The sequence below is a fragment of the Panicum virgatum genome, chromosome 8N (genome assembly GCF_016808335.1).
Source record: "Panicum virgatum strain AP13 chromosome 8N, P.virgatum_v5, whole genome shotgun sequence".
In the NCBI taxonomy this organism is placed as follows: Eukaryota; Viridiplantae; Streptophyta; class Magnoliopsida; order Poales; family Poaceae; genus Panicum; species Panicum virgatum.
The window spans coordinates 37,508,821-37,527,417 of NC_053152.1; the positions used below are offsets into that span (position 1 = coordinate 37,508,821).

At 45.9% G+C, this 18,597-nt stretch overlaps 1 protein-coding gene across 1 annotated transcript; it reads right to left on the bottom strand.

Moving 5' to 3' along the window:
* Positions 1–4,359: 4,359 nt before the first annotated feature.
* Positions 4,360–4,989, bottom strand: LOC120685964. Its single transcript, XM_039968113.1, has 2 exons — positions 4,762–4,989; positions 4,360–4,690 (listed from the first exon to the last, which is right to left on the bottom strand). The coding sequence occupies exons 1-2, from the start codon at positions 4,937–4,939 to the stop codon at positions 4,479–4,481; spliced, it is 390 nt and encodes a 129-aa protein (XP_039824047.1). The 5' UTR covers positions 4,940–4,989; the 3' UTR covers positions 4,360–4,478.
* Between the last annotated feature and the right edge of the window lie 13,608 nt (positions 4,990–18,597).

Below are 18,597 nucleotides of genomic sequence, written 5' to 3' on the forward strand. Positions count from 1 at the left end.
CGGCCCAGATCCTCCTTTTGATTAGTGGAGTTATCTCCTTCCGACGAGGGAGGTGCTTCTCGGGGGTTACCTTGGTGGCTTGGTTTTGGTTTGGTTTCTCAGTAGTTACATGATTAAACTTGATTAATAACTATGTAACTGGGTTAATGGTAAATCATCAACTCGTAGTAAATAGCTTAAATAAAATCTTGCCAACACTTAAAAGCTAATGCAGTTGAGTCAGCCAGCCTAGAGCCTCATAGTTTGTGTTATACTTGTTGAGTACAAGTTGTGTACTCACTCTTGCCTCTTCTCTACTTTTTCCTCTTGGCTACGCTACTGCTGCTCAGTTCCTGCCGACACGAGGGAGTTCGTCCAGCGCTACCAGGACTACGAGGACTTCTAGGTGTTCGTCTCCCAGTCGACGTCCCTGTGGCGCCCTGCTTCAGCTTCGGAGAGCTTTATCGTATTTTGTACTTCGCTTCCGCTGTATCAGACATTTTTGTCATTAATGTAATAAATAACATTCGTATTCGCTTTATTATATCTTTTTACGTGATATGTGCTTTGATATACTGTTTATTCTGTTGTATATACGTGTGACTTGATCCTGGCACGTATATGATTGCTCGGTTTATGTTCTTTTATAAACCGGGTGTTACAAAAACTGGCCTAGACTTCATTTCCTCTAGCTCGCACACAACAGTAGCAAACTTGGACTGCAAAGAAGTTAGATAAGACTTGAAAATAGGACACTCATCGCATTCAAGCACATCACTAACAATGGGAGCGTCCTTGACAAGTTCAAGCTCATGCTTGGCCTTGGCTAGCTCGTGAGACACGTCAGAAAGCGAAATCTTAGCAACATCTAGGTTCGCAACGTTCTCATCATGCTTGGCACGGAGAGCAACAAGATCGTTCATGTGAGATATGCAGCCAGCGCACTCATCCTCACTAGACTTCTCCCTAGCACAAGCCAGCTCAGCCCTAAGCTTTCTACGCTCTCTAGCTGCTTCCTTAAGCAGCCTCTTCTGGTTGTCGAGAGCGGCGTACAACTCCCTAACCTCTGTATCAAGCAGGTCGATTGTGGAGTTTACCTCTGAATCGCTCTCGGATCCAGGAGAAGAGCCGGAGTGCGTCGGTGTAGCATGTCCACTTGAAGATGCACGAGCACCATCGGCTTCGCCCGCCATGGTGCAGAAGCTCTTGCGCCGACCGGCCGCCAAGCAAAGGCCGATGAAGCCAGTGGCTTCCTTGTCCCGCTTCTTCTTCTTCTTGTCGTCGTCGTCGGAGGTCGGTGAAGAAGAGCGGTCGGTGTCGGAGCTCTTGTCGAGGTCGCTGAGCTGCGCCAGGAAGGCCTTCTCCCGCTTCTTGGCATTGTACTGGAAGCGCTTCTTGAGCGACTCCTTGTCGAAGCGTCCTCCCCGGTCACGACTGCGGTGCTTGTGGCGCCGACGCTCCTTGTTGGAGCCTCCCTCGTCGCGGCCACGGTGGCGGTAGTAGTCGAAGGAGTTGTTCTGGCAACCGCCGGACTTCTTGGGGCAATCGGCGATGAAGTAGTTCAGATCGCCGCAGTTGTAGCACCCGGGGTTCTTCTTCCTCTGCCTGTTTTGGTAGACGCGCTGGAACTTGCTGATGAGGAGGCACAAGTCGTCGTCGCCCAGCGTCTCCAGCTGCTCATCTGAAACAGAAGGCAAAGAGGCAAGAGAAAAGCCAAGAGCAGAGTTAGCGTTAGAGCTCGATCCACCTGGGCCAGTCACAAGAGCGACGCTCTTGGAAGGAGGGGCACCATTGAGCTTGGCTCGTGTCTGGTTATTCACCTCCGTGGCCTTGAGCTTGCTGAAAAGCTCGTTCACCGTCAGAGTCTCATAGCCAGCAGACTCAATGATGGTGTTCACCTTGAGATCCCACACAGAGCGATCAAGTGCGTAAAGCAACTTGAGGGCCTTCTCGTGCTCTGTGTACTCAAGGGCACCAACAGATCTGTTCGCATTGACCTTGTTCACAATCGACTGAAAACGACTGAACATCAGGTCAATGCTCTCACTCGGCTCCTGTGTGAAGTTCTCGTACTCACGCCGGTGAGTCTCGAACAGTCTGGCCTTCACCTGAGGTGTACCCTCGTGGTAGTTCTCAAGGCACGTCCAAATCTTGTGGGCTTCCTGAAAACCCTGGACGCGTGAGAACTCCGCACGAGAAACGCCAGCGAACAAGGCATTGACGGCCTTAGCGTTAGCCTCATGCTGGGTCACCTGAAGAGGCGTGGCCCGAACAGCCAGCACCTCGTAAAGCTGGTTCTTGGTAATTTCCCAGACCTCGGCTCCCATGCTCTGCAGGAAGGCTCTCATGCGAACCTTCCAGTAGGCAAAGTCCTCGCCGGAAAACACCGGGATCTTACCAAGACTCGCCATGGTCGCCGAGTGTTTTTCGAACCGGTTAAGGTATTGAAAACCTCAACCGAGCTCTGATACCAATTGTGGGACCGAAGTCGGCGACCAGAGGGGGGGGTGAATGGGAGCCGATCAAAATTTCTTCCGAAATTCAAACCGTCGGCCTATATCCCGAAAATCACCCAAGCCCTCAAGCGTTCTGGCCAAAGTTTGGGATAGCTATTGAAAAGCTAAACCAACACAAAAGGCCTCGAACGAACGATTGAAATCCCAAAGTAATTCGGAAGCGATTCGGGAAAACAACTGATCTGAACAGCCAGGACCGGTCTGACCGGTGCGATGGACCGGTCTGACCGGTCGTGTCTGTTCAAAAATGAGCAGACCGGTCTGACCGGTTTGTCCTACCGGTCTGACCGGTAGCACCCAGAAGACCCCCGAGAAAATGGATTCAAATGGTGAATCTTGAGCAAACAACCACGAAAAGCGGTGATACTTGGGGGATTGCTTCGCCCCTACCCCGTGAACATATCCCCAAAAGATCTCGGCCTAAATATCAACGAATCTAGAGAATTATGGGGGAGATCAAAAGGGATTGGGGTTTTCTCAAAAACTCCAAAACTTCAATTCTGAAGAGCTCATGATTCCAGAGGGATTGACACGAAGTTAGAAGCACATGAATCACTCCAAAGAACCCTACGAACCGTCGCAATCAAGTGCATCAAAACCAAAACGAAAATCCATCACAAAAAGCACAAGAGGGACGGGATTGGTTTGATTCAAAAGCCCAGAGGGCACAAGGAGGATAGGGCCTCCTTTCCCAATCAAATCCAATACAAACTCTCACAAATTCATGGACAAATCTACTCTAAAGAGAGAAACAGGGGGAGGAGAACACAGGGGCGGCGGCCTGGAGAAACAGAGAGTCCACGAACAGATTACAAAAGCCGCAATTAACCTAACACAAGTGAAGGGGTATTTATACCCGCGGGACCGGTCAGACCGGTACGCTGGACCGGTCAGACTGGTTGGTTAGACCGGTCAGACCGGTGCCAGGGCCTGGTCAGACCGGTTGGCCTGCAGCACCGCCTGTACACGATCTCATCCGACGGCCGAGGTTCTTTCTTCGAAACGAAGTCTTCTCCGCGATGTCGCCGTCTTGATGAAGATCCAGTCCGCGGTTTTGGAGGGTCCGCGAAACCCGGGTAGGTGGCCGGTTTTGAGAAAACCGCCAAAACCTCACGCGCGGGAAGATTCCCGCCTCCGCGCCGTGGCCCTAGACGCCGTTCCCGCCTCGGCCTTCTGACGGCCCTAGACGCCGTCCGACGCCCATCACCTCCTCGCCCGCAGCGAGGCCCTAGACACCGTTGACGTCCGTCGCCTCCGTCAGTCCCAAGACCGACGCCCGTGCCTCCACGACTTGGCGTCTTCAACCGCCGTCCGCCTCCTTGGTTTTGTGGCGCAAACCAAGAAACCCGCCTTCCGTCGCCGCTTGCACCCTCGATCCAGGAGTGGACGCCACAGCTGCCGCCCGGTCCGAGCTCCGGTCCCGGCTGCCCTTCACCGCCGTCCATCGCACGGTCCATCGACCACAGCACCTCCACGGCAGCTCCCCGTCGACACTCGACGCCCGTGTACCTGCAATACAAAGACCAAGCGCACGATCACACCGCACGGTTGACAATTCACTCATCACAAGCAGGATAGTACTCAATATTCCTCAAGGCGAGGCTGATGCATGGTTCATGCCGGAGTCCTGACCCCGGGACAGGCTCGGATTCTTTTCCTTGTTTTTCTTTTCTTTTTTCGTTTGATGTCGGAGGATGAACGTTTTTGACGGCAACGCAGCAGCAGGAGAGCGTTCCAGGCAGAGACTCTGGGTTCTCGGGAGAGGGCAGGCAAATGGGTGTGCGTTCCAGGCAGGTGTATGCAAGCAGAAAACGCGGTGTTAGCAAAGTCATTAGAATCCCTAATTAATCACCCTACTAGTAGTCTCAACAGTCATTACTCCAAAAGGAACGCAAATTAGAAAGACACACATAGCTCAAGGACCTGATAATTAACTACAAAAAAAAACTCTTATTGTACTTGTTCAGGAAACAGATGGCTGCACTACCCTACGTTGCCATAAATTCTGCAGCAGCACTCCATGGTTACAGTTTGGTTGTGCTTCACGCAGCGTGAACCTACACCCCTGTAGCCCTTGGAGACGCAGTGCACGGTGCACCTCGACATCATGCAGTGCGCGAAGCTGAAGCATGTGTCCTTTCGTGGCCGTGAAGGCGAAGGCGGCGGCGGCAGGGACTTCTCCGGGCGGATCCAGCCTAATCTTGGAAACCAACACGTTATTTGTCGAAGAAAACATAGCGCGAGTGGGAGTAGTGGTCGAGCTTACCGTTTCGAGCTTGGCAGGATGGGAAGGTAGAAGACATGGTTTCAAGAAACAAGAGCAAAGCGGCTGCCAAGTAGACAGTCCTCATCGCAGAGGTCTTGCCGAGCGCCATGAAGAAGAAGAGACTCTTGCTACTCTGATCCTTGTGTTCTCTGAAGGGGATGATATGGCTTATTTTCATATCGTATTTCTATTTTGTATAACCATCACTAGTGTTTTATAATATTTTAAAACTAAGGATTTGGTGTATCTTCTTGCACTCCAATAAATTTTGATATCAAAACCAATCTCTCAGATAATTAATTATTAGCCTCATAATTTAGTTTTTAAATATCTGGTACTAGTATTTTGGTATATAAAAAATGTGGCGTGATATCTTTTTTATTCTCTAATAAATATATGATATGAATATCTTATAAAGCGGTACTGCTGGCTTGGATATGCGGCTGAGTGCCAATGGATACAACAAGGACAGCCTAACCAAATTAAAGTTACACAAAAGACCCTAGAAAGAGGAAAAAATACAATAAGGTCTCTAGGATATTTTGTGCTTGCCGTGTACACCACTTGTCTCCCACCACCGTTGCCGCCGAGGCCACCGTACCACCGGAGCAGGAGAAGAATAGCATGAGTACCGAGGCCAGATAAAGTACCATAGCGCGAAGGCTTTGGGCTTTGAAATGGGCCACGGAGAAAACATATATAGGTGTTTCTTCATGGCGATCTAGAAAACATTTTATGACTTCATCAATTTCAATTTTATGACTTTACAATTTCAATATATGCCGGTGTAGTCTCCACGAGGTACTAATAGCTATAGGGGTTGCATGCTTGTACTCATAGGGGTAAGTGTGCATGGGTGTATACACATGCCTGCATTCTGTCTCCTAACAGAAATTGAAGATAAAGAAATGTATATATAGCTTAAAGTAGATATCAAGGGCTCTGTATTATCCGAAATTCAAGTCGGGCTAAAAAATAGCTATTAATTTTTTCTTTGGTCGTAGCCCAACCCAGCCGAACCCAACACCCAACCCCACCACCGTTCTAAATTTTTTTAGCCTTAAGCCCATCCAGACACATGGTCGGTTCGGATGGGTAAAACCTGATTTTTTATATATTCTTGGGTCAAGTTTGGTTTTTGTTGGATTTTGGGCAAAAAAGGGCAGTGCCCAGTCCAGTTTTTAGTGCAAGACGCAAATCTTGGCTAGAGCCTGCCAAACACATTGGTCAGGTTGGGTCAGAATGGTCCGTGATCAGGTCTAGTAGGTACAATCCAAAGCTGATGTCTCTATATTCTTGTTCAAAAATGGAGGGTGTATAATTATATTTCTTCTCATCTACCTGGATGATATAATTGTTGCATCTTCCTCACATGAAGCTGCTGAACCACAACTTTATGGTCTCAAGTCTATATTTTCTCTGAAGCCTCGCAAAAAAAAATTCTCTGAAGGATATAGGAGGCCTTCGTTATTTTCATTATGGTCAACTTATAGGTTGCACTGTTCTTTTATTGAATTTGTTTGAAATATCTGGCTGCATATTAAAGTACACGATGTTTAAATCTGCAGCAGCACTCGTCTGTTGCAGTTTCCTCGATTTCCACACAGTGGGCACCTACACCCCTGTGGCGTTTAGATACACAAGCTTTAGTGCACACTGAAAGTTTACACTCTGGAAAAATGAAGCATGTCTCCCCTGGTGGCGACGGAGGTAATAGCGGTGGCGGTGGCTGGTGTCCGATGATGCCTAGTGTTGCAACACATTTTAGATCAAGCGAGATTGGTTGGTCACACTATACTCTAAAATAACTCAGAAAATATAGAGCAATTAAAAGTCTTGGAGCGAACCTCTACCTCTTCTTACAGCTTGGCAAGACGGGAAGGTAGAAGACATGGTTGCAAGAACCAAGAATAAAGCAGCTGTTAGTAAGTACATGTTCCTACTCGTAGAGATCTTGGTGAGAGCCATGAAGAAGTCAATATTGCTACTTTGCTAGTATTTTCTGATTATGTGGAAAGCGAGAGGATATATAATCTGTCTGTACTGTATTTTTATTTACAGGTGTCCATATATGTATCCTCTCAGATCTTTTGTGCTCTCTTTTGCATGTCCAACGACATTAGTGCTTCGATATCTTCGGACTAAGATTTTGATATCTTGTTACATTCAAATGGATACATGAGCATCGTCGAAAGCAATCTCAGTCATAAATATATAAGTAATATAACCTCATGATTTTAGGCCCTTCTCATATCTTCTTATCATTGTAATATGACATTAAATGTGTGAGTACATATGGGGCGGTATTTCTGGGCTACTGAGTATGTGACAATGTTATATTGATGTATGAGGGGCTTACCTGTGTTAGTGCACATGTGACAGAGTTATTGAGGTTTAATATTATTTTACATGTATGGGTGCTGTTTTATTTTTTAGCAGCAGTGTATATAATCATGGGGCTCCCTTGTAGGGATGGATGGATATCCACAAATCTAAATTATCCATAGCCACTAGAAACACCAATATGGATATCCAATTTTAATAAGGATTCTATATAATGTACCCGAAATTAGAAATTTCCAGTATTTTTCCATTTTGTATCCATATTTGACATAAATTCGGAATGTCCAATCATATCCACAAAGAAAATGTACCCACTGAAACCATCTTAAAATTATCTCTATGACTAATTACTTAATGATATACACCAGTTAAACTAATTTAAAACTATCCATATAACAAATTGCTAATATTATAGTAATATTAATTGTAATATTACTAATGATATGATAATTTTATTTTAGTTACTTAATATTAAAATTATTTTATATGTGTTAATTTACTTATTTTCTAATGACAAAATCATTTCTATATGTGTTTATAAGTATTTAAATATTTATTTACTTTATATTATAAAAGTAGTTATATATATTTAAATATGTAATATACATAGATAAGTATGTTATTTTTTATTAGATATGTTTACATAATGTGCTATATATTGATCATTTACTCATTACTTGTATAATGATTTTGATCTACTACAAAATCATTGATAAAATAAATTGATACTCATGTTGACGTTATCTTCCACATCCAGAAGGTATCTGAATTTGAATTTGAACTATTCATTTTATATTTGTATCCGATAAGATTCATATTCATATTTGAATTTCATCAAAATATGTAAAATGTGCTTTCCAAATTCGATTTCATCCAACTCCATCCTTACCCCCTTATATGAAAAAGTCCACTCCCATAAGGTCTGTCCAATGTCCGAATAATCCCTAGACTTATATTTTGTTTGTTTACCCTTACACTATATCTTTTGATGCCCTTAATAGGTTTTGTCCTCTTTTTTCTCCATGCGCAAGTGAATTTTTAAGTTAGAGCTTGTGGTGCCTATAGCAGACATAATAGTTTATGTTAAAAATATATTATTATTTTTCATGAATTTCAGATCGCTAAAGTTAATTTGTTTTTAGATGTCCTGGACTATCAAAGAAAAAAGGGAAAAATAGCTGGGTACCCCGCCTAGAGCTAGCAGCAACGACTGTCGCCGTCCCTACACCACCTGTGATGCATGGCGTCTGTGGGCTGTGGCAGTGCTGCTTGCATTGTGCACCACCAGTGACGGGCCATGCTAGTTTGCGGTCGACCACAAGGAGAGTTTCTTACGGTCGATTTTCCGACCGTGCCTTTTTTTCATTTCTAATAAGTTTTTTGTCGTTTTCTGGTGAAAAAAATTTAGAAAAAAAATTCAAGAAAATTTTGAGCAGTAGCAAATTTTTCAAGGAAATTTGGAGAGCAGAATTTTTTTTCAAGGAAAATATCAAGAAAAAAATTGGAGAGCAGAAATTTTTTTCCCGAAAAAATTAGGGGAGAGGGAACCTTCAAGAAAAAATTTGAAAAAAAATATACGAAATAAATTAAACAAAATTCAGGAGAAAAAATTTTTACATAAAAAATAAAAAGTCTGAGGTAAAACATTAATAAAAAAAGAAAAAAATGAAAAAAAAAACTGGAGATGTCGGTGGCGGGAGGCCGCACTGCCCCGTCGTGCTTCCCCGCCGGCGGGGGAGCACACGGCCCACGCAGACGGCGGCCGCCTCCGGCGGCGGTGGTGGTTAGGGAGGCGGCGGCGGTCAGCAGCTTCAGGCGGATGCGCCCGGAGGGCCGGCGGCGCCGCTAGGATCCCCCGTCGTCGGAGGAAGCTAATAGATGGTTGAGGAAGGGGAAAAGAGGAGTGGGGAAAGAGAAGAAAGAGCGCGTTTGGGTATCGACCGTGAGTTTGGGAACTCACGGTCGGTTATAAAATCAACATTGGGACCGGTGACTACCCACCTCAACTCCACCATTATGTTGGTCCCGTTGGGGACAAGACGAGAAGCCATGGATATGCTTTGGGTTGCACAAGTCATCATACATGGCATGCCGCATGCAGGAATTTAAGATTGGGTGTCCATAGTGAAAGACCGGGATCGGTGCTCTAGCCTAAGAGGGGGAGGGGGTGAATTAGGCAACTTAAAAACCTAGACCTATGGCTCCAACTAAATTACACAATATTAAACTAAAACATGCTATCTATATGTACAACTAAGTCTTTGCTAGTGTGAAAACTCCTATCCCAATAGAGTTTAGCAACATATAGCCTTTCCTATCAAGAAACTACTCTATGAAAGTAAAGGCATACAAGAATTGCTAGTATGAAATGCGGAAGCTTAAAGAGCGGGATAGGAGAAGCAAACTCTTGACGCGGGTATTTATCCCGTAGTTTGGTTAGCCACAAAGGCACACCTACATCCACATTGTTGAAGCACTCACTAAGAGTATCGCTTCTTGGAAATCAAGTCTCTTCCGTGAACACAATCACAGTCACTTTGATATCGGGTTCCACTAAGGAGCTTCTCCACAAAGGATGGGGGTCTCCACGTCCCCCGCACAAGGTTGTCGTCGCCGCTCTACACCAAGTCGGAGGGTCGATGATGTGCTGGCGAGCCACAAATGCTCTAAGGTGCCGACGCATCGAAATCTTCTTTTAGTTCACTCAAGAACCATAGCACAAAGGCTCAAGGCCTTGTCTTCTCACTCACTAAGAGCTAACCTTTATACAACACTCTTAAAGTGTGCTAAGAACTAAAGGATATGAACACTAAGCTCTTGGATGGCTTGGAGATATTCTTGGGTGTGTGTTGTTCCTGAACTCCAGCAATCTTCAAATGACCGGGGGATGACATATATATAGGCCTCCAAGTCAAAGTATCTGTTTAGAGCCGTTACCCAACTTTCTGCGCATGCACCGGTGTATCCGAAGGTGTAGCACTGGTGCATCCGGTCACACTGAGCCTCAGGAGATCCGTTGGGAACTCTGACAGCTGATGTGGTGTCACGGGTTAGACCGGTGCCTAGTCACCGATGCAACCGGTGCAACTATTCTCCCTTGCAACTGTCACGGCATTGCACCGGTGCATTGCTCCGGTGGGGGCGCTGGTGTATCAGATCTTGAAGAGTCCTTGCTAACCACTTTGACAGGCTCTCTGAACACTCCTCTGGTGCTTGCACCGACGGCTCTTTTGGCAGCACCGGTGCATCCGGTGCTGCTTGTGCCTTCTCTCGTGGCCTGGGCACTGCACGGCCCAATGTACCGGTCATGGAGCACCGGTGCATCCGATGCCAATCGGTTAGACCGGTGCGGCATCACCGGTGTATCCGGTCCCACTGATTCTTGTAGAACTTGTCCAATTCGACATTTCTTTGAGTTCTTTCTTCATGTTTTGTTTTGCTTGGCCTTTTTACTTCATCCCTGGAATCTATTAATATTCACTTGATAAACTCATTAGTTCCATTGATTGCCTTGTTACTCAATCACCAAAATCACAAAATAATGGCCTAATGGAGCCATTTTCCTTACAATCTCCCCCTTTTTGGTGATTGATGACAACACAATCAAAGCAAACATAAATTTGCAAGAATTGAAAAATTAAAACTAATTGAAACCACTTACACTTGCTTGGATGCTTACCATCATCCAATATTGACTTGGCCTCCCCTTAAATCCATCATCCTCCTTTGTTTCTTCCCAGTTTTGCTACTTCTTCTTCTTTTTCTCCCCATTGGAATCAAAGTTGCCCCCCCTCTTTGGAAGATACTCATTTTCACCTTGTTTTGATCCAAACTTCTTCCCCATTGGAATCAAGTCACCTAAAAAGGCTTGGCAAAACAATATAGCTCAAAGGGAAAAGTTAGTATCCTAGGGAGTTAGTCCCCTGAATCATGATCCAATTGTATGATATCAATAAAGATACCAATTGAGTGATTATTAAGGTGGATCACAAAAATATGACACTAGCATGACATGAGCTAAACTTTCCACAAAACGTGTGCACAATATGATAATGTGAAAATTAAGTGCACAACTAGACATTAAATGAGAAAGTTTAGATCATATCATGCACGGAGGTAGCCCTAAAAAACATAGAATTGACAAGAATACCAATTGAAGGAGTTATAGACCATGCATACCTCCAGGGGTAGTAGTTACCTTGCATGTACCAATTTGAAAGTGACTTGGTTCAAAAAATACCAATTGAAGTTGAATATCAATTGAAAGTCTTTGAGGTCAAAAACATTTGGTACACTAAGGTGAGCACATGCATGAGCACATATTCTATGAACTTGGATATAGAAATTTTATTCAATAGATCATGGCTCAAATATGAGACTACAAAAGATAAGCTTGAAAACATGTTAGTCTCTAAAAACACAAATCATAGGATGAGCTTCCCCTAAATGTGTGCATTTAGTGTTTTGAATCACCAACTAAATGTATGCACATTGTCTATGACAACAACGGGGAGTTTAACCTATAGCTTGTGCTCATGGTACAAAAATTAAATAACCTCATGAAGTCCATGTACCATGAAGAGTAACTTTGTGTAGTTTTTTACACACTTATTAAACCATGTAGGTTGCTTATGGGTTAGAATCATGACACAAGTAACCCACCATATATAACACTAGGTGATGCAATGCAAACAACCTAGCAAGGCAATGAAGCTATATAATGATTGAATTGAAATCTAGCTATCATTACCTTATGGGGAACTTGGGTAATAAATGTCCAAAATGTGAGCTTGGCTTCTTTAGCTTGAATCCTTCATCTTCTAGGTAGCCAAGTCTTCAAATACCCTGAAGCCATTCTTGGGCTTCAAGTCTCCTTTGGAACCCACACCATTTGAGGCCCCTTCATATTAGTGATGACATTTTTGGGCACCCAAATGGAGTGATTCCAACTCCTTTCTTGCTTCCCAACCTTGTGAGCAACTACCTTGCTATTTGTCTTCTTTTTGATCACATAAGTGGTGCTACGGCTCTTGTTCTTCTGGTTGGGTTTGGTGTAGATGAGAGAACTCTTGATTGTAAGCTTCTTCTTGTTCTTCTCATCCGAAAGCTTCTTCTTTGGTTGAGGGCACTTGTTGGACTTCTGGCCTCTTTTATGACACTTTGAGCAAGTCACGGTGGACGTCTTCTCAAGCTTCTTCACCATGTTTTCACGATTATCTTGAGAAGGTTGAATATTCCTCTCTATTCCCTTTCCTTTTAATCTAGCTAAGTCCTTCATGAGTCTTTGTACTTCTTGCTTGAGTTCATCATTTTCCTTGGCAATGAGATCATCACAAGATTCTACAACAACATCCTCAAAGCATCTCTCATTGTAAGGGTTAAATTTATCAATTGAATCAAAACAAAAAGTGGAAGCATTATTAGTTTCATTAATGCTCTTAATTTTCAACTTGAGCTCTTTATGCTCTTCGCTAAGTAATTTGAATTTGCATGACAAATTTTCATAATTTGTAGCGAAAATAGCATTAAGAGCATTAAGATTTTCAATTTTATTTAATTGTTTTTTTATGATTTTTTGGTGCTCATGAACTAATTCAAAAAGTTCTTCATATAAAGGAGCATCTGAGTCATCATCACTTACATCACTCTCCATACTTTTGGCCATTAGGCAAGTGTTTGATGATGATCCAAAGTTGGTGCGAGTGGTAAATTTCTTACTTGATTCATCACTTGAGTTTGCACTTGATTCTTCACCACCACTAACTCATTCACCAAAGATGACAAATGACTCATACTTGGGCTTCTTCTCCTTCTTTTCTTTCTTCTTCTTGAATCTCCTCTCAACCTTCATTTGTTGGTGATGAGACCCATCTTTGAGGAAGACCATATACCCAATTGAATTGATTTTTTGCAAGCATTTGTTCATCTTCTTGACTTGCATGTAGAGGTTGGGGTGCATTGGCTCTTTTTCATCATTGGAGGAGCTTTGACTTGCCTCCTCTTCTTCCTCTTCACTTGAGCTATCCTTGATGGCCATCTTCTTCAACTTCTTGACTTGCTTGCATGCAAGTGCGCTATGTGTTGGTGAAGAAGGTGGTGCTCTTGGCTTGATATCATGGCGTAGCTCAATGGCGATCACCTTATTGAGGACTTGATTTGGTGTCAATGTGTTGATTTCTTTCTCATAAAAAATTGTGATGGGCTGTCAGCAGAAGAAGAATGCGATCAAGTCAAGTCGTGCTTGTGGACAGAACTTGGTGCAAATAGTGGTAGCTGCACTGTCATAGTTACGACAGCGAGTGCCGCTGTTGCTACACATTGCTCGGGGAACAGCAGCTTGATGTACGAGCTGAGCCTTCTTAATAGCGCTGCTGCCCATCAGTTATTCTATCGGAAGGTATGTATCTGAAATAATATGTCTGATTCTCCATTGACATTCTAGAAAATAAAGAAACACATGATAGAAGCAGTGAATTTATGGCAAAGCTAGGTGAAAGTCTTCAGGTAGGGGGTAACATCCCAGATATCCACGTGACAAGATGCTATTAAACATCAACCAAAAATTTATTTAATCTAAGAATTATTAAATTTTTTGGCAGAGCTTCCCATCCTCCAGACATTCAAAACAATTAATTCTTATAATTCTCACAAGAATGATATTAAAGGTTCCTTAAGAAAGAATAACATCATGACCATAAACATCATAGAAATGATGCTGGCTATGGTTGAGAAGGTCTATGGTTAGTGTGATCTTAATTGGGTGTTGGGACCGGCATGTTTTTTCTTTGGTTATCATGTGATTTCTGAACTCCTGATTTACAGGAGAGAAACTCTGCTGAAATTTTCAGTAACCTTTAGACTTAGTAGTTTTAGCTGATGTTTAGTAAACTCTGGTTATCTGGGGTGTTAACCAGGCAGTACTACATCTATAATTTAAGTTATGGAAAATGACTCCTTATTTTTTTATGAAAACACCAGGAATTGAACTGTTATTTCTATTGACACAATCATTAACTGGTGTTGTTGGTAGGTAGATTGCTAGGGATTAATCCACAAAGTTTTACTAACATGGTAACTTTATTGCTACAACATTAAGTTCAAACAAGAGTTAAATACACCAGCGGCCCTCGAATTTGTTCTGATGTGCCATTTAGGTCCACGAACTCGCAAAATCAAAATCTAGCACCCTGAACTTGTTAAGTTGTGCCACTTTGGTCCATACCCCTTCAAGAGGCATGAATATATGCAAAAAAGCCCTTGAGTTTTTTCATCTTCTATATCTACGTCCTCCTCGTCACTTTCACCTCTCTCCTCCCCCACAAGCGCCGCCGGAGGCCGCCAGGAGCGCCGCCGCGGCACTGCGCTCCTCCCTGCTCCCTCCTCTGTGCCGGCGCACCCCTCCTCGCGGTGGAGGCCATGGCATGGCAGAGCTCGTGTGCGGCCATGGCGGAGCTCGTGGCGGCGGCGTGCCGCCCCCTCCTTCCTCCCTCCCCTCCCTCCTCCCTCTGCCGCACCGAGCTCATCCCACCATCTCCCTCCTCGAGCGCGCTACTCCACACCCCGCACGCGGGCGCGGCCGCAAGCCCCGCGGGGGCTTGGGCCCGCCTCGCCGCCGCCTCGGCCTCGCTCCCGTTCGCGGCCCCCGCGGCGCAGCTCCGAGCAGATCCGGGCGGCGGGGGAGGACCGGTGGCGAGCAGGGCCGGCGGCGCGGCACGCCGCCCTTGGCACGCCACTGTTGCGGCCTCTGGATCCTCGCGCCGCTGCTGACCTGCGCCCGTCGCCGCCGACCCGAGCCCGCCGCAGCCCCAAGATCCTCACGCCACCGCGGACAAGAGCCCGTCGCTATGCGCTGCGGCAGACTCGCCCCGCCGCCGCGACCCCGAGCTCCTCGCGCTGCTGCTGTCCAAAGCCACCGCGGTCCCGAGTTCCTCGCGCCGCCATGGCCTGGAGCTCCTCGCGTCGTCTCGGACTAGCACCCAGCCGCGCGACCCCGATCTGCTCCCGCCGCCGCGGATCCGCGCTATCGTGTGCCTCCGTCGACGCACATCCTCCGCGGCCTCAAGCTCCTCGCACCGCCATGGACCCGAGCCCAGCGTTGTGTGCCACCGTAGATCCACGCCCGCCGCCGTGGCCCCAAGCTCGCGCAGCCACAGACCCGCACCGCCGTCCCCTGCTCCTTCGCCACCGCCACGTGCCCTGCACTTGCGGCTGCGAGCCCCTACACCGCCGGATGTGGCCACGGCCACCGGAGCTCGCGAGGAGGGGCCGGCCACCTGCCGCTGCAGTAACTCGCCGCCGCTAGGGCCAAGCCGAGGCGGAGGAGATAGGGCGGGAGGCAGAGGCGCTGGCGTGGAGCCGCCGCGTGCTCCGCCCGGTCCTCCCTCCCGTGGCGGAGAGGGCCAGAGATGGGGCACAGCGTGGACGGCGCTGTCGCTCCCAGGCGCGGCTCGCTGCCGGGGCAGGGAGGGCGGCGCGTCGAGCAGGGGCCGGGGTCTGGGAGAGAGAAGAAGGGAGGAGGGGAGTGAGGGGGTGAAGGTAGAAGATAGTAACTTTAGAGGTTTTTTTTGCATATGTGCATGCCACGTGGCGCCATGTGAAGGGGTATGGACCAAAGTGGCACAACTTAACAAGTTCAGAGTGCTAGATTTCGATTTTGCGAGTTCGTGGACCTAAGTGGCACATCAGGACAAGTTCGAGGGCGGCTGGTGTATTTAACTCTTCAAACAATAAGGCACTTATGCTGCCTGATTACAGTTTAGACAATAGTACTTATGCGGCCTCATTACAGTTTAACTTTTCTACATTATGAGAGCAAAGTTTATGACTTTTGTTTTGTGCACTCTTTGCAACTAATACTAAAATGTACTTACATGGCTACAAACAGGTATTCAGGCGTGACAGAGTAATTGAGTTGTGTAAACCGATGGCTGATCATGCCATCATACAAAAATGTGATGGGAATCTTCAGGCAATCAACATTATAAGTGGGCTTCTAGGCCCCAAAACTCGAACATCTACAGAATGGGAGAAGCTGCTAATAAACCGTTTTGATTCGGAGTTGAAGAACAGCCCTGATCTTGGGGTCACCATGGCAGCAGCAAAATTGAGCTATGATGATTTACCATCCCATATGAAATATTTGGTTCAATACCTAAGCGTCTTCCCCCGAGGCTATAACGTAATGCTCAGAAGATTAGCAAAGGCATAGTTAGCAGAAACCTGCAGGAGGAATGGAATAGGAGATAATACTGAGGAAGTTGAGGATATCATTGATGCCCTTGTTATGAGAGGTATAGTTCATCCATCAAAGCGAACAGAGATAACAAGCGGAAGAATAAATGGCTGCCATGTTGACAATGTGTTCCGACAACTCTCATCTTCAGAAGCAAAGTCTAGGGGATTTATCGACGTCCTGGATGAGCGCATGGTGAACAGCAACTTGGCAATCTCCCAAATCAGGCACATAGTTGTTACAAGTGGATGGACAAGAGATGATGATCAGTTCAAGAGATTGGACCTCTCCTGTGCTCGATCACTGACAGTTCGTGGGAAGTGGAGTTCTTGTTTCATTTCACCAAGCATGAAGTTGCTAAGGGTTCTGGATTTGGAAGACACTGAAGGTATGTTGGAGCATCATGACCTGGACCATATCGGGGAGTTCCGGCATCTCAAGTATCTGGGTCTAAGGAACACTGGCATTGCACATCTACCCAAATCCTTGGGCAAATTGCATGGCCTTGAGGAATTGGATATCCGGGGCACTTACATTGCTAAGCTGCCATCTACGTCCATCCATCTTACGAGATTGCGCCGTCTTCATGGTGGTACACAGGCCGCATGCAATTCTCAGCAAGAGTTTGACGGTGAAATGACTAGAGATTATCCTGGGATTCTCAAAAATGCTGTTTCATCTGGTTTCTGCATGTGTTTGCTATCTCTGTGTCAAAGGCACAAACCATTTGGTGTGCGCGTCCCAGATAAGATTGGGGAACTGAAGTCTCTTCTGAAAATGGGAACCATTAATGCAGCAGGGAGTCGAACTGTTATGAAGGAGGTACAGAAACTTACACAGCTACGAAAGTTGGGTGTCATGGGCATTACCAAGCTTAACAGCAAGCATCTCTGCTCCACCCTTGAACATCTCCACCATCTGCGATCATTGATGGTTCACTCTGATGATTCACTCAGCAGACTACACACTGTTACCTCACCTCCACACCGCCTTGAAACACTGAAGCTGTATGGCAATCTTGGTACGCTCCCGAGGTGGATCAAGACACTCCATAGTCATCGCTATTGGATGGGGATGCTGTACAGGTCATCGCTAAGCTACCCAAGTTGATCGTGCTACGTCTAATGGCTAACTCGCTTGTGGTGGAGGAGATTGCATTTCCATGTGGCGCATTCCCAAAGCTGGAGCTGCTGCAGCTTGATCAGTTGGAAAATCTCATGTCATTATCTATTCAAGAAAGAGCATTGCCAAACCTGGAGATATTGCAAGTCTACAGGTGCAACTTTCTGAGTAAGGATAGTTTGCGTCTGTTTCACGACCTACCGAGAATGAAAATGGTGTTGATGGATGGTACGCTTGTTCATAAAGGCAGCCATATTGAGCGCTTGCGCAGGTGGCGACAAGCACCTCTGGTTCTCAATCCAAGCCGACGATTCAGGTATACTCTGGACTTGAAGGAAGAGGAGGAACGGCTGAGACAAAAAAAAAATAGGGGTCAGGAAGACAGGCACATGTTAAACGAGCAGGAAGCAGGAAGAGCAAACAGATCCGAGATTGAAGAATATGGGATTAAGCTGGAGCAAAAAGAACCGCACGTGCTCCACCAGAATAGCTATTTATCGCCGGCACTTGGCGATGGCCATGGATTGGCAGTGTGGCGTTGCGGAGTGGTGGTCCTTGTCTAGTTCGGTGTGGGTTGTTCATGCTTGGGAGTAGTGGCGATGTCGTGCGTCACGGGTTGATGTCTCAATTTGATTGAGCGATGTTCTTGTTGTTAGGTTTGTTGTTTCGGTTGTTGCTTGATCAAGTAGGTTGGGTTGCGTCACTCTGTTACCTTGTTCAGTCTGGATTTCATCCTATATTTAATGTAATCAGCAGATCTTATTCTTGGTTCATTAAAAACTGTCCACATGATTTTTTTTATACTGCCCACGCTGGGAAATCAACCCACAAACCTCCCCCTGTTCTGCTCTCCACCAAGAAAAATGGTGTTACATTTCGCACCAGGCTATCCACCAAACAAATCTGAGTACTGAAACACAGAATTTCATTATTGACTTTTATGATCTGTGAACACAACAATGCTCCGTAATCTCACAGCGGTAGAAATGGGCGCAAAAACATTGACGAGAAATGCCAAATATGGGCGCTAATGAGTCAGCTAGTGGCAGCACGCACGCTTATTACAGAGAGACTAGAGTTCGGTCTCAGCAGAATTGAACAGTGCAGGGTTTCCTCTAAAAGTCCACTACCTTGGGAAG

What these genes read in the sequence shown, in the direction of transcription:
- LOC120685964 (XM_039968113.1), bottom strand. Translation starts at nt 4,939, where the DNA reads ATGAAAATAAGCCATATCATCCCCTTCAGAGAACACAAGGATCAGAGT. An exon ending in ATCCTGCCAAGCTCGAAACG is followed by an intron (nt 4,691 to 4,761) that starts GTAAGCTCGACC and finishes TTCCAAGATTAG; the next exon opens with GCTGGATCCGCCCGGAGAAG.